Source organism: Pseudorasbora parva, chromosome 24 (assembly GCF_024679245.1).
Source record: "Pseudorasbora parva isolate DD20220531a chromosome 24, ASM2467924v1, whole genome shotgun sequence".
Lineage (NCBI taxonomy): Eukaryota > Metazoa > Chordata > Actinopteri > Cypriniformes > Gobionidae > Pseudorasbora > Pseudorasbora parva.
In genome coordinates this window covers 35247627-35270846 of record NC_090195.1, presented here as the reverse complement: position 1 = coordinate 35270846, position 23220 = coordinate 35247627, and the positions used below count along the sequence as shown (strand labels likewise).

The 23220-nt window shown below is 38.7% G+C and overlaps 1 protein-coding gene across 4 annotated transcripts in view; it reads left to right on the top strand.

The window, feature by feature from the left end:
• The window catches only part of LOC137064221 (piezo-type mechanosensitive ion channel component 2), a 266236-nt gene that overhangs the window by 227321 nt on the left and 15695 nt on the right, over nucleotides 1-23220 (top strand). For all 4 annotated transcript variants that reach the window (XM_067435581.1, XM_067435580.1, XM_067435582.1 and 1 more), the window contains 9 exons: nucleotides 2809-2967; nucleotides 8642-8854; nucleotides 10283-10541; nucleotides 13095-13277; nucleotides 13442-13634; nucleotides 15246-15360; nucleotides 16146-16293; nucleotides 19874-20088; nucleotides 20800-20958. In XM_067435581.1, coding sequence (XP_067291682.1) covers nucleotides 2809-2967; nucleotides 8642-8854; nucleotides 10283-10541; nucleotides 13095-13277; nucleotides 13442-13634; nucleotides 15246-15360; nucleotides 16146-16293; nucleotides 19874-20088; nucleotides 20800-20958 — 1644 coding nt within the window. The remainder of the gene's footprint in view (nucleotides 1-2808; nucleotides 2968-8641; nucleotides 8855-10282; nucleotides 10542-13094; nucleotides 13278-13441; nucleotides 13635-15245; nucleotides 15361-16145; nucleotides 16294-19873; nucleotides 20089-20799; nucleotides 20959-23220) is intronic.

Below are 23220 nucleotides of genomic sequence, written 5' to 3'. Positions count from 1 at the left end.
CTAGATAAGATTCGTCTGATATGAGGTAAAAAATCACACATACGGTTGAGTTTCTGGCAGAAAGCGATCGTTTTGTGTCTTAAGACATCAATGTGTCGCCACGAGCCACAGGGTTTAATATGGATTTGTATGTCTGTGTGTTTTTTACTCTCATAGAAATACACCCCATTGACATGCATTATACAAGCAACGGCTGAGTTAAAAATCTTTATTTGTGTTCGAAACAAACACATCTACATCTCGGACGCCCTGCAGATAAACATCAAAGGCTCATTTTTGTGTGAACTATCCCTTTAATCATAATAAAATCGTGGTTAAATGTTCAACTACTCCAGATTTTGATTTTAGGTCAAATCGTCCAGCCCTACGTTCTACTTATTATAAGTAACTATAATGTGAACTAGCACTCAGTAATAGTGTAACCGCTTTCACTTGAGCTCTTGAGTGAGTGTGAACCTTAAACTAGATTAAATGCAGCAGCCTGTTATTCTGCAGCAGGACTTATTTTGATCTATGTTGACTCTCGTTACACCCTGTGTAAGGCACGACGGCAGATAAGGGTCTAGTGCGCCAGATTTCAACAACAGCCGTCTGTCTCAGGCCTCGTGTGGACTGGACATTCCCTCCACTGATGCCAAATCATCACGGCTGAGATATGCCTTTGCTAATTCAGAAATTAGTTGGCCAAACATGTGCTGTATAAATATGGCTCAAACTCTGGCGGTATAAAATGGTAATAGCATACTCTGATACCATATTTACACTTTAAAAGTTTGAGATTTTGTAATGTTTGTGAGAGTCTCTTCTGCTACCAAGACTGCTTTAATATACAGTCAAAATAGTGAAATATGATTTCAAATTTAAAGACGGTTTTGCATTGAAGTATATTTTAAAATGTAATATTTTTTTGTGGAAACCATGATGCATTTTTTGATTCTTCAAAGAAGAGAAAGTTAACAGCATTTTTGACTTTATTTTACTGTGTCCTTGTTACATACGTTACATGTAATTACCATAATAATAGCTGTAAATCATGCATACTTACATGATCATACCCTAACCCTATAGTAAGTACTTGTTGTTAATCAATATTACTCAGTTCTTAAATATATAATTACACTGTAACAATAACATCTTAAAATAAAGTGTAACCCAAAAATCTTTTGTAACAGTTACAATGTAACAATGTCTTAACTGGCCCTTTGGATCCATTTAATGCATCCTTGCTGAAAAACTGTATTGCTTTATTGTGGAAAAAAAACATTATTTTGAATGATAGTATGTATATCATGGTATACATCAAAAAATATCATGGTAGTACATGATTGTAAAAATATGGCAATCCTACAATAGCTTGTCAATTAACTGTAGGGAAAAAAAAAACATTTTTGTACTTAGTACCTTGGTACTAATTGATTTATGTGTTCGGTTACACTTTATTTTAAGGTGTCATTGTTACAGTGTAGTTATATATTTAAGTACTGAGTAATATTTAGTAACTACTTACTGTACTGTACTTACTATAGCGCTAGGGTTTGATCGAGGGTTAGTTGCATGTAATTATGCATAATTAACTGTTATTACTATGTTAAGTACATTTAACATATGTAACAAGAACACTACAATAAAGTGCTACCCTTTATTTTAATGTGCCCCGTTAGACTGTAATTACTCATTTAAGTACTGAGTAATATTAATTAACTACATGTACTTACTGTAGGGTAAGGGTAGGATTAGGGTTTGTTGCATGTAATTATGCACTAATAATCTATATTTATTACTACAAGTAAAATACATTTGGTAACACGTTTGTTTGTCCTTGTTAAACACAACATGTAGTTACTAGAGTAATAACATTAAATTATGCATAATTACATGCAACTAACCCTGAAACACCCTAATCTTAAAAGTTAATTAATTTTACTCAGTACTTAAATGTGTAATTACAGTGTAACAATGACACCTGAAAATAAAGGGTAACTGAGTAATATTAATTAAAGGGTTAGTTCACCCAAAAATGAAATGTCTGTCATTAACTCCTCTCCTAATGTCGCTCCACACCCGTAAGACCTCCGTTCATCTTCACACACAGTTTAAGATATTTTATATTTAGTCCGAGAGCGTATGCAAGTGTATGCACACTATACTGTCCATGTCCAGAAAGGGAATAAAAACATCATCACAGTAGTCCATATGAGACATCAGTGGGTTCATTAGAGTCTCTTGAAGCATCCAAAATACATTTGGGTCCAAAAATAACAAAAACTACGACTTTATTCAGCATTGGCTTCTCTTCCGCGAATGTGTTCAATTATAGTTCGCGACTGCGCAGTGACGTGTTATCTGGTGCCCCGAGCTTCTTCTATAGTGGAGGAACAGAAAAGCTCTCGGACTAAATAATAAATATCTTAAACTGTGTGTGAAGATGAACGGAGGTCTTACGGGTGTGGAGCGACATTAGGGAGAGGAGTTAATGACAGACATTTCATTTTTGGGTGAACTAACCCTTTAACTACATGTATGTACTATAGGGTTAGGGTTTGGTTTAGGGTTAGTTGCATGTAATTATGCATAATTTATTATTATTAAATGTAACATATGCAACAATGACACTGTAAATAAAGTGTGACCCATAGTAAATATATCCCATAATACTTTTGAACTTCACTATACCATGGTAGGGAATAATTACCATTGTTTCCATTTGTTACATGACAAATTTCCAAGACTCTTGAAAGAATACCATGTTGCCTTATCTAACAAAACCTGTTATTGTAAGTGAATTGTGTGTGTGTGTGTTTTCTGCAGTGTGTACACAGAGTCCACTGTGCTGTACGAGTCCACACTGGACCAGCCCGAGGAAACCATGGACCACGTCCTCAGAACCAGCCAGCGAGCTCGACCCAAACTCTACAGACTGCCCAGTGTAGACCTGCAGTCGTCGTCTGCGGAGAGCGCCGCATCGAGGTGTGTGAGTGTGTGTGTGTGCTTGTTTTTGTGAAATATCAGGGCACAAATGTGTATAATGACAGGTATTACAGGAGAGGGTGAAATATGAGAACATTACCCATGTCCCCACTTTTCAAAAGGCTTATAAATCATACAGGAGGAGTTTTCTTTAGAAAGTAAAAATGCAGAATGTTTCCTGTGATGGGTAGGTTTAGGGGCTGTGTGTGTGTGTGTGTGTGTGTGTGTGTGTGTGTGTGTGTGTGTGTGTGTGTGTGTGTGTGTGTGTGTGTGTGTGTGTGTGTGTGTGTGTGAGTGAATGTTGTGTGTGTGTTTGTGAATGTTGTGTGTGTGTTTGTGTGATGGGTAGGTTTAGGGGCAGGGGCTGTGTGTGTGTGTGTGTGTGTGTGTGTGTGATGGGTAGGTTTAGGGGCAGTGTAAGGGGATAGAAAATATGCTTTGTACAGTATAAAAACGATTACGCCTTTGGAATGTCCCCACATTTCACAAAAACAAACGTGTGTGTGTGTGTGTGTGTGTGTGTGTGTGTGTGTGCGCGTGTGATTACAGCTCTGTCAGTAACACTTCAGAGGCAGGTGACTCTATTATTCTTGTCAGCGAATCTGTCCTGAATGTTAAAACACACACACACACACACACACACACAGCTGTGGATGGTTACTGTAACCCTCCGCTGACAGACGGCGTTTCCACAACCTTCCGCTCTCACACACCAGGGACAGCGATCGCTCAGAGTCTCTTCAGAGTGAATCCGCTCACAACACCATACAGATTACATGCAGAATATATGTATCCTTTATTTATTACTGGTGTTTAAAGGAGGGATGAATTGAGAAATCAACTTTCCCTTGAGCCTTTGATATATATAAGGTCATGGTAATATATGAATATCCGAGCTGAAAACTTCCTTGTTAGTAAAAGAAATGCTTTTATTGACACCAGGCCCAGAAAACGAGGCTCTCAAATCACTGACGTAATAGAAGATGGAAACGCCGCCTCAACAGATAAATGTGTACGCCTGCTTCTGTAGCTCCGCCCACTGGCGAATTTAGCCCCGCCCACCACCTGATTCTGTAGCTCCGCCCATGGCCTTATGTATCCCCGCCCACCGCCTGTTTCTGTAGCCCCGCCCATCGACTCGTGCAGCTAAACGACCAAAAAACATGCCGAAGATAGCAAGATAATCGTTTGTAAACAAGTCTCAGGTGGAGCTGAATTTGCAGACATACTGAGATTAAAACACAATGCTGTGCTTCTATATCGGATCCGACAGGAATGGTGCAGCACACTTATGTGAGTAAAATATGTTTTTATATCTAATAGTATTGCATTGTTACAGATCATATTGATTATGAGTACGTGTCTAACAGAACATACCGTAGCGCGCTGTCACAGGCCGGAGAATCCTTTATTTGTTGGTATATTGCGATTCAGGACCAGACTCGGACATGTATGGGACAGGGCTTGTAAAGCCCAACGTCCCGAGGCTGGCTTGAGGTCACGTGACAACAATATAGCACACTGTGTTTAATTTAATGTGTTGGACACTGTTTCACAGCAGGCACTAGTGTGTATCAACTTTATTAATTTTTATTATAAGAGTGGCGTTTGTAACTTCTTCTGTTTATTTCCCTGTAGTCGATAATGAATCTGAATAGCTTCCACATTGCAACATAAAGTGCAGTTTGAGTAGTACTATAATCCTTTTCTTTAGGAACTCGAGCACTACAAGTCCAGTGTTGAAGCTCCCAATAAGTGCATTGAGTCAAAGGATTAGGACATAGGAGACGATATAAAGTGGGATGAGACTTCCCCCTTGTGGTTGAGCTCATGAATCACACCAGGACCATGACCAGACCATTTGAGGGGCATGTGCTAAAACTGCAAAATGTCTGTTCACCAGTGTTGGGAAAGTTCACGTTCTACATGAACTAGTTCAAAGTTCAATTCACAAATTTTAAAATGAACTAGTTCAGTTCATAGTTCAAACTACAAATTTTTTCTACTAAGTTCACTAAGTTCCAAAAATGAACTAGATACTAGTTAATAGTTCTTTTTTTCCATATGTTGCTGCAAGCTATTATTTTTCACAATTATTGCCACAGCCCATATAGAATCACAGACAGCAATTATTTTATCAGTTTTAACAATGAAGCTATGCGTCAGATTTCATCTTCATATCCAGTTTTGAATCCTTATCCAACCAGGGTTGACATTATCATTGAGGGGACAGCATTTCCCCATTGTTGCTTTAATGCTTTGTTGCTGTCCATTCAGCTTTCAACCCTACAGTACATTCTCAAAAACATGAGAAAAAACGTGCTGCTTGAATGGTCTTTTTTAAACAGGACAGTAATCATTAAGGTGCAAACGTTTTTCAATTTTAATAATTTTCCATTGTCCTCATGCTAAAACAGAATATTGGAATCCTGGAAAAAAAACAAGATATGCTCTGTTATTTTTATGCAGCTCACCTCTGCACATCAATATAGTGTTCTTCATTGGCAATACATTGTACTTCTATAGCCCAATAAACAGATCATAACAATATTTAATATACCTTCAAATATTTTTGTTGGCATTTAAGATCAGCTGCTTCTCAAAGTTGGCATCCCCCAGCCGGTTTCTCCTGGGTCTGAATGAGATAACAAGAAATTTTAACATCATGAATATTATGACCAAATAATAATAATAATTTGACCAAATATTTATATTGAAAACCAGAACTTGAATAATATCACCACCAAGAACTATGATTGAGGCTGGGCATTTACTGTACTTACTACCAAAGAATAATAATTATGTAATATAATCACAGTTTATTCCTACCTGAATATCAGACCACCGATGCTGAAGAGCCTCTACTGGAGCGCTTGAGGGCAGGGCAGTGTTGTGTTTTATGAACAGCTTTCTGAGCTTTGAAAACTGCATGTATTCATCAAACCCATCTGTGGTTGGGGCATCCAAATAGGTGTCCACTTCAGATTTTTGGAAAATCTGAGGTTTTTTGTTAAATCTGAAGAATGATGCTGCAGGATCTAACTTGTCACTTTCACCTCTGGACTGGGCTTGACCTGAGTCTCTTGCAGCTGAGTCATCAGAGTTGAGGGTTTGAAATTCTCTTTTCAGCATCAATCTGTACCGCATACGTTTCTCCTCATCTTGGACCCAGTCTAGCTTGAATCTTGGCACCAGCATAGCGGAGAGTATGTTGTTCCTCTTCTCCAGAAGACCTGCAAGCCTAGTGCTCAGTGACTCCAAGATACTCTTTATGAGGGGTCGGCATGTAATGAGACCCTCTGCTGCAGTGGGCTTCATGCTCTCATCCAACAGGTCATTCATATGACATTGCAGTTGCACAATGGTTGGAGCCAGGTAGCCAAGAAAGATGTTCTTCTCTGCTTGGAGGATGTTTAGTGCAAGTGTTAAAGGCCTCATCACATCCACAAACTTATGTATGAAGTTGACTTCCTCTGGAGAGAATCGGCGAAAACCAAACTCATCACTCACAGTGTGCAAAATCAGGTCATCATGTACTAGGGCAGTGGCATCATTTTGAGGGGTGACCTCAGCCACGTTAATTTCTGCCTTGGTAGTTAGTGTTACTATGCGAGACAGTCGCTCCATGGCAAGAAATACCGAATTCCATCTTGTGTCATTTGGCACAACAAAGCCAATCCCAAGCTTTTCTTCCACAGCATCAGAAGCCTTTGTACTTCGCTTAACCAGGTTCCACAGAGCAGATGCTTTTGCAAAAACAGCCCTCGACATTGTTTTGTAACGTTTTTCAGTTACCTTTTCCGTATCTTTGGCCACTAGATTCAAGGTGTGAGCCATGCACCTTATATGAGGGGGGAGAGACGGATGATCCAGATCTGAGAGAGGCTCAGGCTCCATCTGGTCATCTTCATCTGAGCTCTCACTGGTGGCAGCAAAGGCGGACTCTGGTTCATTGTCATCTTCACTTTCAGTTTCATCAAAGTTGACCACTGTCTCTGGCATTTCAGTATCAATAGAAACAACATCCATCCCAAAACGCCTTGACAAAATTTGAAGCATTATCTGTTACTGTACATGCAACCTTATTGTGGATTTTGAATTCTTTGTTTACATCTGACAATAATTTTGCCAACACATCATGTGTATGTGCTCCTTTAATCCGTCGGCATGCCAGTACAGCAGAGTATCTCTTAGAAACATCAGTTTTGTTTAGCCAGTGGACAGTGATGCCCATAAATGCCTTGTTCACAGCCGACCAGCAATCTGCTGTTGTGCACACAGTATCGATCTCAGACAGTTCAGTCTTAAGTTCACATATGTTTTCTTTAAATTTCTTGTTTAACAGTGTCTGTACTTTTTTTCTTGATGGCACCTTTTTGGATGGCTGCAACCCCTTAATTAAGTTTATGAAAGCTGGGCTTTCGACTTTACTCAAAGGCTGTAGATCTCCGACAATATACTGCACCACCAGGTTGTCCAGCTGCGGCTGGGAGATGACAACGGAGCCGCTACAGTACACAGTTAATGGGGTTTGGGTCGATGATTTGTCCTGACTGTCTTTTGATTTTTTATTTGCTTTCACATACCTTGAAAGGCTAGCCGGGTGCTTCAGTTCAATGTGCCGTTTCAGGTTTGCTGTGGATGTAACTGAAGTGCGGATTTTCTTTTTGAAAGCCGGCGGGCAAAGTTTGCACAGAAAAGTGAGATTTCTCCCATTCTCACCGACCTTGTCATAAAATTCTTTTAAATGATCATACTCCTTGCAACATGCTGCTGTCGCCTCCATGCCTTTTTTTTGTTTGTTTTGATGACGCGTCACGCATGCGGAGGACGGCGGTGCGACACTGGTGGCTGGTGTTGCCAGATTGGGTGTTTTTCCGCTACATATTAAGACCCGTTTACAGTGTGTTTTAGTAGGGATTTCGCCTGGAAGGCTCTATAGAAATCTGGCACCCTATTGAACGAAGTTAACCTGAGAGAGCGTGCCGTTCACAGACACCAGAATGAACGAGTTCACAGTAACGTTCATCAGGCAGTAATACAGCACATTCAGTTCACGTTCGCCCAAAATATGAACGAGTTCATGAACTATCGTTCAATGAACTCGTTCAGGTACAACACTGCTGTTCACTTACCCCTAACACTTTATTATTAAACATGTTAGATGCTTTATTTCCACTTTTTCAAAATATTTTCTTAAATTTTATTGAAAGAAACAAAAGCCTTCGAATTTCCATGTGATGGGAAAAGGGAGTAAAGCAAGTTGAGCAAAAGGTGGATTCGAACCGCAGGTTACAGGTCGATTAGCGTCAAAATAACATACCGTGATCTTTACCCCTGTGCTATTGCTGCTGTAAGTAACATGATGTGTTCTGTGATTTTGGCTGGCCTAACCAGACCTTCAGTGAAAATAGGGTTTTTTTTTTGACCAGCGTATGCGTGCAAAGAAAACACCGGCATCATATTACGTGTTCACCAAGTTTGTTGCAGCTCTTTTCAATACCTTTCATTGGCTAAATATTTGTAAAGCAGACAAACAGACATAAAGGGTGACCAATAGTGTTTGTTTATATAAATAAAAAATCTCTCTCTCTCTCTCTCTCTCTCTCTCTCTCTCTCTCTCTCTCTCTCTCTCTCTCTCTCTCTCTCTCTCTCTCTCTCTCTCTCTCGACAGTGAACACACACACCGCACAGAGCTGTACTCGCGGCAGGGCACCGGTGACACCGCAGAGGAGGTGTTTAACATCCCTCCATCATACAGTAAAGCCACAGGCCTGGATTCAGCAGGAGATGCGGATGGCAGGAGGCTGAGGATCCAAACCCCTGAGGAGAAGTCTCTGTTCTCCATGAGCCATCAGCTGACAGCCAGTGAGCTGCTGCGGAGCAGGTGAGGGGCGTCATGTGACCTGAACTAAACACCTGGACCTCGAGGTGATGAGGGAAGATCTGTGTGTGATCGACCTCTATAATAATATAGCTTTCCATTTCACTATCGCACACTTCTGGTCAAAAGTATTTTATGAACTCCATTTTTTAACATCATGAATCCAGTAAGGCAGTGAAATATTCCTCCAGTGTAGATCATCTGTTCTCTGTGTGAATATATAGTAAAGTGTGATTTATTCCTGTGATCAAAGCTGAATTTATCATCATTACTCCAGTCTTCAGTGTCACTGATCCTTCACTAATCATTCTCAGATGAGGATCTGATCGTCAACACACATTTATGTATCAGTGTTAAAAAAAGTTGTGTAAAACGTTTATTTAAAAAACAAACAAATTGGATGATTATTTAATGAATAGAAATAGTATTTATCTGAAATAGAAAGCTTTTGCAACATACAAAAGTTTTGGGTCAGTATCCAAATTTTTATTTATTTATTTCTTTTGGGAAAGAAGTTAAAGGGTTAGTTCCCCCAAAAATGAAATGTCTGTCATTAACTCCTCTCCCTAATGTCGCTCCACACCCGTAAGACCTCCGTTCATTTTCACACACAGTTTAAGATATTTTATATTTAGTCCGAGAGCGTATGCAAGTGTATGCACACTATACTGTCCATGTCCAGAAAGGGAATAAAAACATCATCACAGTAGTCCATATGAGACATCAGTGGGTTAATTAGAGTCTCTTGAAGCATCCAAAATACATTTGGGTCCAAAAATAACAAAAACTACGACTTTATTCAGCATTGGCTTCTCTTCCGCGTTTGTGTTCAGTCCTCAAATAAAGATTTGAACGGTTATGAATCAGCGAATTGATTCATGATTCCGAATCATGAATCAATTCGCTGATTCATAACCGTTCAAATCTTTATTTGAGGATTGAGGATTGAGTCTCATATGGACTACTGTGATGATGTTTTTATTCCCTTTCTGGACATGGACAGTATAGTGTGCATTCACTTGCATACGCTCTCGGACTAAATATAAAATATCTTAAACTGTGTGTGAAGATGAACGGAGGTCTTACGGGTGTGGAACGACATTAGGGAGAGGAGTTAATGACAGACATTTTAGTTTTGGGTGAACTAACCCTTTAACTTAATACATTTATTTATCAAGGATGCATTAAATTGATCGAAAGTGAGAGTAAAGACATTTATAATGTTACAAAAGATTCTATATCAAATAAATGCTGTTCTTTTGAACTCATCAATTCTTTTGAATTCATCAAAAAAGCCAGTTTTTTTTACACTGTTTTCAACACTGATAATAGTCATAAATGTTTTTTATGATGTATGTAGACCACAGAAGTGCAGTAAAGCGTATTGCGTGTATATTGCGGCGTAATCCGTGTTGTCCTTCCCTTTTTTAGGATGTTTTACGACGAGGAGCTGGAGGAGTCGGAGCACTTCTACCACTCTCAGCCGCAGCTCCTCCAGCTCTGCTACGCTCTCTATAACATGCTGGTGGCTCATTCTGAGATGGTGTGTTATCTGGTCATCATCCTCAACCACATGATCTCTGCCTCGGTGGCCACGCTAGTGCTGCCCATCCTCATATTCCTCTGGGCCATGCTGTCGGTTCCCCGGCCCAGCAAACGCTTCTGGATGACGGCCATCGTCTATACGGAGGTATGAGATCTGTGATCACAGTAAACTCACGTCCCTTTCATGCATTAACCAACATTAAAGGGTCATAACACACAGTCTCATGTTAAAGAGTTAGTTCACCCGAAAATGAAAAGTCTGTCATTAATTACTTTACCCTAATGTCGTTTGACACCTGTCAGACCTCCGTTCATCTTCACACACAGATGAAGATATTAGTGTTGAAATCCGATGGCTCAGAAAGGCCTTCATGGACACCAATGTCATTTCCTCTCTCAAGACCCATAAAGGCACTAAAGACGTCGTTACAAAGCCCATCTTACTACAGCGGCGCTACAATCATTTGTGACAGAATTGTCATTTTTGGGTGAACTAACCCTTTAATCTTGAATATCTATAGAGTAGTGTTGATCCTTCATATCTCCCAAGAGTCTTTAGTTTAACATATTTATAAAAGACAGATACACTGAACCGATTCTTTCAGAAAACAGCCGAGCTCGTGGAGGCGTGCAGTGGGTGGAGCTAAAGACACACACACACACACACACACACATATACACACACAATCATAGTAGAGGTCTGCGCTGGACTGTTTTTTCATCTCGCTCCCCCACCGCTCCTGTTTATTTACTCTGTGTTCACCCGCTTCCCGCATGGTAAGGATTTTCCCGACCCAACGATCCCGCTAAATTTAGACTTCATTTCCAGATTTAAATTTCCCCTTAAAGAAAGAGAGTGACTAGGATAGTTATGATAGTGTCAGCACCGTAACAAAATGTCACAGAGAAAAATAGGCTGAATGAAATACGACATCTGTTACTCAAAATTATAAGCCAAAAACACGAATAAACAAAAATTGTCGGCCTACTAGCTAATGTTACTGCAAAATGTATTTTACAAATTTTTTACATGCGAGAACAGAATGTGCCAACTTACGACAGTTTCATTACCGAACGTCTCTGTAAATTGCCTGTAAATGGTCTTTTCCATCTATGATCTAAGTGGTTAAATGCTTGGTAAATTAAACAATATCTTTTTATGCATATGTGCTTAAAGGCCTTAAACGCTTGACCTTTGTTAAAGAGGGGGTGAAACACTCAGTTTCAGTCAATCTCATGTCAATCTTGAGTACCTATAGAGTAGTATTGCATCCTTCATATCTCCGAAAAGTCTTTAGTTTTATCATATTTATAAAAGAAATATGGGCTGTACCGAGTCTTTCCGGAAAAAAACGAGTGCCTGGAGGAGCGCACAAAGCGGTGACGTCCTCAAGCATGGAGAAACCCATCACTATCTCAGCTAATACAGATAATGATCCAGAATCACATCTGAGGCTGAAATAAATTGAACAGGAGAAACAGCAGCAGCAGGACGTCCGTCTCTGTGGTATGGACTGTATTTAGTGGCCTGTCAACATTTGTGTGTTTACTCGCAGTTAATGAGGACATGATTCGGTTTATGGACTATTGTATGCGACTAAACCTTAGCAGTAGCAAGCAAAACGGTTTAGCACGTCAGACTAGTGTAACGTTATACAGAGAACAACAATGGAGTCCGTTAGCGCATTTGAATGACGAAGCACGCGATCGTGTCGTTTACTGACGTTTACTCACGCGACGATAGCCGACAGCACAGACATCTGAAGCAGTTTAACTCACCGGCTGCTTCCAAAGCAGGACCGAACCTTTATCGCTGGGACCGCTCCGTCCAAAACACACTTCTTTGGTATGATTTGGTGAAGTCATGTGACAGCAGTGGCGTGGAAATCCACTTTGAGACGCGAATGAAGCGATGCCTTGAAGCTTCCCGTCATTTCTGCGTTCAGATCGGTTCAAATGCAGCGCTGCCTTCCCAGAATGCTGTGCTGAAGCGCTGAAGTCGCTCGACGTCACCCATAGGAATAAAGTGGAGCGCGGCGCGTCATAAGTGTTTCACGGACGACTGGATCTGCAGCTGAGAGTGTGTATGGGCGTGCATTTCCTCTCTCGCTCTAGTCACGTGCGCGCGCACCCTACCGGGAGAAGAGCCCGTACGGCCCATACTAGGACCTTCCGCTCTATTAACGTCAAGCCGAGCCATACTCGAAAAAAACTCTCAGAAACTTGTGAGAAACCGGAAGGAGTATTTTTGACACAGAAATACTCCATCAAACGTCCAACATTAGTTTTTGAAACTTTGTCTATGTTTAGGATGGGAATCCAAGTCTTTAACAGTGGAAAAAGCTCAGTATGCATGAAACAGCATTTCACCCTCCCTTTAACAATAATAAAAAATACTACTGTTCATTGTTAGTTCATGTTGTCCATTTAAAGAATATTGCAGGTACTGCAGGTAGCTTCCCAATTGGGCTGCATGTATCCTATCAGGAGAGAGAGGGGTGTGGCATCTGGGGTGGCTCCGCCCACGAGGAGGGGGCCACGTTTGAATGCTGTTTACTGAAAATCCTTTAGCATTAATCTTTATAAAATGTCTTAGAGTGAAGCTTAGTTGAGGTAGCAGACCTGCCTCTAATCATTAACGTGTTATTGAGTGAATGTTCATGTCACGCCGCTTTTTGCTCTTGCTTTTTACACACAGGTCACCATAGTGATAAAATACTTCTTCCAGTTTGGCTTCTTCCCATTTAACCAAACCATAGAGCGGGACAAGACCAAACCGTTCCACCCGCCCAACATCATCGGTGTGGAGAAGAAAGAGGGATACGTCCACTACGACCTGGTCCAGCTCCTCGCGCTCTTCTTCCATCGATCTATTCTGAAGGTAGAACGACTTTGATTTGTTTGACCTGTAAGCGTTTTTGTCCTATGAAATATTGTAGTGATCATTTTCATAATTTGGGTATCATTTGAAAGCCTAAACACTGAGCATTTGTGAAATTGTGTATACAGAAAGCTCTTGATTTCCCACGTTTTCTTCTTTCTCAGTGCTATGGGCTGTGGAATGAAGGCGAGTCCAGGCCGGGCGGTCAGACGTCTCTCTCTCATGATTCGGACAGTGAAGAGAAAGCAGATTCCTCATACACACACATACGGCTGCCCAGAAAACACCACCAGAGCGACTCGGTGCTCCGCCGTCAGAGCTCCAGCGTCTCGCAGCGCTCAGTCCGCTCTAAAGCAGGTGCATATGAGCAGAGAGAGCATCCAAATGCCCTCTTACCTGCACACAAAGGCACAACTTCACCGGCAATGCTTCAAAAAATTTGAAAGCTGAGACTTTGTTTCATATGAATAGTAACAAAGCACAAATAATGCGATTTATTTGATGGGAGGTGCGCTACAATGTTCCGTCCGTTCATTATGAACTTAAAACAGGATGACTAATCGATTCTTGGGATTTAAGAATCGATATCGGTTCGTAAAAATGAGAATTGATTAAAATCAAGAAATGTATATTTTTTACCCAGCCCTACTATATATGCTTTGTAAATGCAATGTGAAATGACAAAACGTAAAAAGTATAGGGCTGCAGATATGACTGTTTAAGTAATCGAGTGTTCTGCTGATTATTCCATCGAGAAATCGGATAAGAAGCACTTTTTCTTTATTAAAGAGCAATACTTAATATACAAGAGAAAATAAGAAAGGTCTCTTAAAATGAACAACTAATTTGTATCCTTTTTAGAAAAATTTACATTTTTATTCCTGAAATTACATTAATTATTAGCCAATTTAGTGCATTCAATTGCCTTATTACATTCAAAATGCGATTTTTTTCTACCGTAACAAATTACACTGAAGTAGGATGCTTTAAAAAAAAAAAAAAACTTTGGCGAAATTAAATTTCTTAAATAACAAACCAGGGTCGACCTATAGCACACGGAGGAGTAATCGCTGGAACATGAGCAAAAGCGAGAGATGTGTTTGTGTTTCATTCAGATAAAGTACATCGCACGTACAGATCTACATTTGAGCTACTCATTCATCATAGTAACACAGCTTGTTTTAAATTAGGAGCTATAAATCTTAAAGTGTGAAATTTAAATGAGTCAATGAAAGCACAACGCTCTGGAAGCAGGGGTTTAATTTTTTGTTTGTTTAATTCAAACTACTCAAGGAATCGTTTCAGCCCTACTTAAGTCATTAAAGGATAAAATCAATATGTATAAAATAAACATGTCCCACATTATATTAGGTGTAAGAACACTGCAAAAAATGCTTTTAGCACTTAGTATTTATGTCTTGTTTTAGTCAAACTATCTAAAAATCTTACATTAAGAAACATTTACTAGACAAGTACAAATTAATGTCTTGTTTTGGGAAGAAATAACTCAAAATGAAGAGAGTTTTTGCTTAAAATAAGATAAATAATCTGCCAATGGGGTGAGAAAAATAATCTTGTTTTCTGTTTGAATTAAGATTATTTTTCTCACCCCATTGGCAGATTATTTATCTTATTTTAAGCAAAAACTCTCTTCATTTTGAGTTATTTTTTCCCAAAACAAGACAATTACTTTTGCTTGTCTAGTAAATACTTCTTGTTTTAAGATTTTTTAGATGTTTGGACGAGAAACAAGACAGAAATACTTTTTTTTTTGTTGCAGTGAAGAGTGATTTGCCCTCATGCGAAATTCCCAAATGCATTGATTTCAATTAAAAATGATTGTATTTCACGTTCTGAGATTCACCGATTAACAGCAAATGTGACGTGTGTGTGTCTGTGTCTGTGTGTCTGTGTGTGTGTGTGTGTGTGTGTGTGTGTGTAAATGTGTGTGTAAATGTGTGTCCGCAGGCAGCGGGGCGAGTGTGCGTCGCTCACTGAGTGCTCTACAGAAAAGCCGCAAGGAACTGATTTTGGACAAACTCAGAGAGCAGCTCATCAAAGCCAAACGCTTCACTGTCAAAACGTAAGGCATCAGGACCTCATCATATTCCTGTTTTAAAGGAACACTCCAGCGTTTTTAGAAATAGGGCTTATTCAACTTCTTTCCTACATTTAGATATGTGGGCAAATGCATTTTTGTCTCAGTGCATGCATTTTTTTAGTTTGGCAGGGTCGCCGCTAGCTTAGCTTAGCATAATGAATGGAATCCTATGTTGCCAGTTAGCATGTCCCGAGTAAAAGTGATCCAAAAAAACAAACCCCACCTAATTACTTCTTGTGGCCTGCTTATTCACAACGAATACAAATAGCGAAGCAGATTAAGACTAGGCGAGTTCCTAGGCAGATATGGACTATATTATGACGAAGCAGAGATATCACGGCTCTCATCCTCACGTCCTCCGGCTGTTGAGCGATCTCAATGTGTTGCGTGATATCTCTGCTTCTCCTGTGCTTCCCCATAATATAGTCCCAAATCCATATCTGCCTAGGAAATCGCCTCGTCTTAATCTGCATCCCTTTTTTCTCGTTGTGAATACGCAGGTCACAAGAAGCAATTAGGTGTTTTTTTTTTGGATCACTTTTACTCGGGACATGCTAGCTGGCAACATGGATTCCATTCATTATGCTAAGCTAAGCTAGAGGCGACCCTGCCAAACTAAAACAAAGCATGCACTGAGACAAAAATGCATTTGCCCAGATATCTAAACGTAGGAAAGAAGTTGAATAAGCCCTATTTCTAAAAACGCTGGAGGGCTCCTTTAACTCCTCAGTCAGCTGACCCATGGCTGTGGCTTTCTGTTGTTCCAGGGTTCTGGGCATCTACATTCCCATCCGGCAGTTCTTCTATAACCTGATCCACCCGGAGTACAGCGCTGTGACGGACGTTTACGTGCTCATGTTTCTGGCCGACACGGTCGACTTCATCATCATCGTATTCGGATTTTGGGCCTTCGGGGTTTGTAGAGCTTCACTGGTGCTTCAATGTGGCAATAATACAAGAAATCCTTAAAGGATTGTGTTGTTGTTTTTTCTTCTAGGCTTGGTTACACTGCAAAAAAATGCTTTTCCTACTTAGTATTTTTGTCTTGTTTTTAGTCCAAACATCTAAAAATTCTTAAAACAAGAAGTATTTATTAGACAAGTAAAAATTATTGTCTTGTTTTGGGAAGAAATAACTCAAAATGAAGAGAGTTTTTGCTTAAAATAAGATAAATAATCTGCCAATGGGGTGAGAAAAATAATCTTAATTCAAACAGAAAACAAGATTATTTATCTTATTTTAAGCAAAAACTCTCTTCATTTTGAGTTATTTCTTCCCAAAACAAGACAATAATTTTTACTTGTCTAGTAAATGTTTCTGAATGTAAGAATTTTTTTTGATATTTTGACTAGAAACAAGACAAAAATAATAAGCAGAAAAGCATTTTTTGCAGTGTGTGTTTATGGGGCGCAGTATAACATGTCTTCACTTCTTTTTTCTTTTTTAAACGCCGTATTTTTCTTCTATTCTCCCTTTATTCCACACTGCTGTCTGTGCTTTGAACGGCTCGTCTGCTTCCTGCTTCTATGAAGCCCATCCCTCTGAAAAACACAATGGTCTTAGATTGGTTAGATGGCCAAATGTAGTTTGCTGTATTTTTATTGGCTGAAGTGCCAAGCACAGGTTAAGGCCACGCCCCTTCCCTTTACGGGCAGAAGTCACACCTGCGGAGACTAGCGAGGGTTTATGATGTCACCAACCCAGGAAGAAGCTCGTTGTAGTCCAAAACGGCCATTTTTGTAGGCAATAAACTGCCGGAACGTTAAAAAACAAAATCTCTGTTTACTTTGAACTTTCAGCGCTGTAACTTTGCAGATGCTGTTTATGCTCAAGCAGCAACATTACACACTATAGTTGTGTATCGCATGCAACCACACCTTTAAAGTTACGACGACTTATGGAATATCAGAAATGAAAAAATAATTTCACCAGACGTTTGCAACTTTAACAATTTTTGTTAAAAAAATAAAACTCTTACTTGGATAACATACATTTAGAAAAGAAAAATGTCCAATTTAATGACTTTAACTCTTTCCCTGCCAGTTTCCAGCTCCAGCAGCGTTTTTGATCACGGTCCTCATATTATATGTTATGAATATCTGAACATGCAATATATCAGAAGATTCATACATTCTTTTTTTAACAACATGTTTGTATGTTTCATATTAAAAAAAAACATTTTGAACAAAACCTTGAGAAAATTTCATTTTTGTCAAAGACTACGAAGCTTTCTTGGCTTGTTATTGCTTCTTCTTGGCCTGTGTTTTGATCCAGAGATTCTGTGCTCTTTCAGAAGATGTTATAGCGCCCCCCTACCGTATAACAGTGAAAACACGAAAAGCTGGAAAATTCTGCAAGTGGCGGGGAAAGAGTTCACAACAATACACCTCAAAAGTGTAGAATTGGGAACCGTTCACATTTTAACCAGTACCTGCAATTTGGTACCGGTACCATACAGTACCTTTTTCCGGTGCTTAAGGGATACATCAATAACTGTGCAGAAACTGTCAGTCATTTATTAATTAATATTATTTATTAACATTAAGTGTTATTGACATTATGCCAGAGCTGCCTTCGTCTGCCATTGTCTGTGATGTTTGTTTACTGTAATATTTACCAGTAAATAGTAGGCTATAGCTACTTAATTAAAATCGTAAAAAAACTAATTAAATTATTATTTTTTCTTTTTAATTCAATTCCTATGAAAAGATTTCTCACAAATTCTGTGTTGTGTGTTTTCTGGTAATCAAATGAAGACAAACCATTAATTTATCTTTTCCTTTTTTTTTTTTGTCAAACTGCAGACCTGAGCTTTATACTGTTAAAATTAAACATGTAAGAAAAATTGTGATATATTAATTTTAAAAATAATGTTTTGATAGTTTATAATTATTACATTAGTGTTAGTATTATTATTACACTGAGACGTCTCTCAAATCTACTGTACAACAGTGATATATTTCTCATGTTAAACCAAACTTTATTTTGGCGTGTTGCCGCGAAGATCTTTGAGTTTGTGTGTTTATGGCGGTAGTTTTTCTCAAATGAAACGGTGAAATGCTGATGAAGTGACTCTCAGAGCGGCTCTGGGGATGAAGTTCATGCATTTTTGTCCTCGTGTGAGATGGAAACACACGATTGGCACGCTCAATTGTGTGTGTGTGTGTGTGTGTGTGTGTGTGTGTGTGTGTGTGTGTGTGTGTGTGTGTGTGTGTGTGTGTGTGTGTGTGTGTGTGTGTGTGTGTGTGTGTGTGTGTGTGTGTGTGTGTGTGTGTGTGTGTGTGTGTGTGTGTGTGTGTGTGTGTGTGTGTGTGTGTGTGTGTGTTTGTGTGTTGTAAATAAACTGTGGGTCAGCGCCATTCATTTACACAGACATGCAGGATTCGTAAATAGTCTTTTTGCTGTTTAATATTCACATATTCACATTAGTCTATATCACCAGATGCGTTCTCAGGTACCAAAATGTGGTACAGATTGATTTAATGTGAATCAGTTCTCTGTAGTACCGACGTAATTCGGTCAGTGCCCTTAAAAGTACCGAGTTCGTCACCAAACCCTACAAAAGTGACCAAAGCCTTGAAATGTAACTTTTTTATTTTCAGTAAAATCAATGTATTACATTTATGTTCAGCAATATTTTCTCTTTTTTATTTATTTTTTGTTGGTACTTTTTATGGTACTAATTTATATTTATTCAATAATTATGATACATTTCCCCCCATTTGGATGGATGGATGGATGGATGGATGGATGGATGGATGGATGAATGGATGGATGGATGGATGGATGGATGGATAGATAGATAGATAGATAGATAGATAGATAGATAGATAGATAGATAGATAGATAGATAGGTAGATAGATAGGTAGATAGATAGATAGATATAGATCATTTTTCAATTACAGCAGTATTTAATTTTGAAATAAAGATCGTGCCTTTAAAATCCATTTTTGAAGTCAGATTAGTGCCCTCTGGTGTGAGTAAAAAAAGAGCCCTATATAACTCTACAGTATATAGAGAGGTTAAACATTCTCTAGTTGGTTTTAGACATAAATACTTATTATTATGCAGTTGTGGACTGAATGGATTAATATTTAGACATTCTCAAAGACCATTTTTGTCAGTGTTATTTTGAAGTGTCAGTCTTTCCATAAGTCTTACTACAGTCAAACCTGAACACGGAGAAAGACATTTTGTAACGCATAACATCAAAATTCAATAAAAATGTAACAATTTTTTTTAGGAATGCTTTATCAGAGCTGATTTCGAGATCGAGTGTTTTGGCTCAATTTTCAGTTCATGTGTGTGCGTGCGTGTGTATGCGTGCGTGTGTGTGCGTGTGCGTATGTTTTGTACTCTGTACTCTTGATGATTTAGAGCGTAACCCCTTCATTGCTATGCCCTTTTTTCTGCAGAGTGGCTGATTTGTAGTTTTCATTTTTGGGTGAACTATTCCTTCAAACTGAAACTGAAATGAAATCTCTTTCTCGACAGAAACACTCTGCTGCTGCTGACATCACTTCCTCCCTGTCAGAAGACCAGGTTCCCGAGGCGTTCCTGGTGATGGTGCTGATCCAGTTCGGCACCATGGTGGTGGATCGAGCGCTGTATCTGAGGAAGACCGTGATGGGAAAGGTCATCTTTCAGGTCATCCTGGTCTTCGGCATTCACTTCTGGATGTTCTTCATTCTCCCGGGCGTCACTGATAGGTCTCTCTCGCTATACAACCAATCACAGCATTTCAATATTGATGGTGTTTAAAGGGATAGTTCACCCATAAATGAGCCTGATGTTTATCTGCTGACCCCCAGTGCGTCCAGCATGTAGGTGTGTTTGTTTCTTCAGGAGAACACAAATGAAGATTTTTAACTCAACCGTTGCTGTGTGTAGGTCACATAATGATGTGAATGGGGAACAATTCTATGAGAGTGAAAAAAAACATGCTTAGACAGCATGCACAAAGAGCCCTGTGGGGTGATCGGTAAGGTCAATCATACACGATCTGGGTATAAGAGCCATATCGTGTATGATTGACCTTACCGTAAGTGAAGCGTGCTCCAGGCTGTTTGGATATAGCGTTGTATTTGAGGTAAAAAATGATATAAATACGGCTCGATTTCTCACACAAGCTGATGGTTTTGTGTCCTAAGATATCAGTGTGTCGTCAGGAGCCACAGGGCTCGTTGTGCATGTTGTCTAAGCATGTTTTTTTCACTCTCATAGAATTGTTACCCATTCAGATCATTATATGACCTACACACAGCAACGGTTGAGTTAAAAATCTTCATTTGTGTTCTCCTGAAGAAACAAACACACCTACATGTTGGATGCCCTGGGGGTCAGCAGACATCACAGGCTCATTTATGGGTGAACTATCCCTTTAAGGTGATCTAACATGATTGGATGGTTATATCTCCCAGGCGCTTCAGTCAGAACACAGTGGCCCAGCTCTGGTACTTTGTGAAGTGCATCTACTTTGGTCTGTCGGCGTATCAGATCCGCTGCGGTTACCCGACCCGTGTGCTGGGAAACTTCCTGACCAAGAGCTATAACTACGTCAATCTCTTCCTCTTCCAGGGGTGAGAACCGTCGCACACATTTTTTTTTTTACCTTATTTAACCAGGCAAGTTACTTAAGAACAAGTTCTTATTTTCAACAACAGCCTGGGAGGAGAATTAGATCTCCTGAAAGACATACAAACATATTTTACAGTACATATATAAATAAAACATTCATGTAAAACATTTACATTCTGTAATAAAAACACTCCTTAATAGTTTTTTGAACGCACACATCCATTCTCAACATTGCTGTTATTCAGAGCAAGGTGTCTGGAAGCTTGTTTCTGCCACAGAATAATACATAAAAACAATAATCCATCTGTTTATATCTGAACTGCAAAGAAAAACTTGTTAAAAAGTTGCAATTGCCATTTTATTTAATTTTTTATACAAACCTGAAATTGCAAGAAAAAAGTTCTAGACTGTCTCATAATAAACTCGCAATCCTGTGGCCTGTTGAACAAAGCTGGGTTTGGTAAGTTTGAGATTAGTTTGAGCAAACTCTGGTTTTTCGGGCTCAAGAAGGTGGATTGGCTTTTATCAGTGTTCATCACCATAGTAACTGACACTAGTAATATAAATATAATCCATCCATTCATAATTCTTTTAAACAGTGTGTATTAATTTGAGCTGTTTGTGAACCTGTAATTATTAGGCTTATGTCTTTGATTCACATCATGCATTGATATAGTCAGATATTCTTTCATCTGCTTCTCAAACTGAAGTGTTTATTCCTGCCTTGTAAACGCATTTAATTTCATGATCATTTTCAAAACGATCTCTCAATCTTCAGAAGAGAAGAGACTCAAACGGGCGCTGTGATTGGCTGTTTGCCGTTCGTGTCACACTTTCAGGAGCACGCGCTTCAGAGTTGATCGCTAACTCTGGATTAAACCTGAGTTGACGGAGAAAGTTAATACCGAGCTTTGAGAAACGGTTGAACTTGGTTGGATTTATCTGGATTTGTCAACTCTAAATTTACTGTGAAACTCAGAGTTTGTTCAGCTAGCTTCATGCAACAGGCGACTGAGAATAAAATTCAGAATTGTGAAACATAAACGCAAGAACATGTGAGAACATAGTTGGAATTTGTGAGATAAAAAGATCAATTACCTTTATTTATTTATAAGGTATAAATAAATGTTATTCCATGGCGGAAACACGCTTTCATAGGCGTCAATAATCTGTCTATATGTTAATGTTATACACTATAATAAAAAAGTTTAGGTTTTTTTTTTAAAGAAATTAATAAATGTATTCCTCAAGGATGCATTAAATTGATTAAAAGTGACAGTAAAGACATTTATAATGTCACAAAAGATTCTTTTGATCTTTCTATTTATCAAAGAATCCTGAGAAATAAAATGCATGACGGTTTCCACAAAAATATGAACTGGTAATAATCATAAATGTGTGTTGATGATCAGATCCTCTTATGAGAATGATTAGTGAAGGATCAGTGACACTGAAGACTGGAGTAATGATGATAAATTCAGCTTTGATCACAGGAATAAATCACACTTTACTATATATTCACACAGAGAACAGATGATCTACACTGGAGGAATATTACACTGCTTTACTGGAGTTATGAGCAGATAAACGCAGCTTTGATGAGACTTTTAGAAACATCCCCAAACTTTTAAACGCTAGTGTATAAAGTGCATAGTAAGGCTAATTAACTATATTGTTTTTATTTTTATATTGCAAGTGTCATTGTTTATAAAGGTCATAGGCTAACACACGTTACAGTGATTTTACCACGGCTAGGCTTCCTATCATCTCTACAGAGGCGGACAGTAGTGGAGTATTTTTACTTTCCAAGTAATTTTATTTTTCAAGTGTATGTATATATATATATATATATATATATATATATATATATATATATATTCTTCTTTGGAAAACGTTTACAAAACATAATATTGTAATTTTTACTGCACTGCGTTTCATATTGAATATCATTTAATACTTAATTACATAAAACATTTAGTGCTTAGTACTCAAGTAAAAGTAATTAAAATTTTACTTGAGTACAAGAAAGTAAGTACTATATATTTAATGTAATTATGAGTTAAAAATAAATAAAAAACTTTTATTTATGAAATGCAGTCCAGTAAAAAGTATGATATTATATATAATGCTTTGAAATGTATTGAAGTGAAACTTTTCCACAGAAAAACACTGATAAAGTATATACTTAAAATATGTACTTGAGTAAAGAGTAAAAATACCCCACTACTGTCCGCCCCTGCAACTCTACCAGCATCATCATAAAA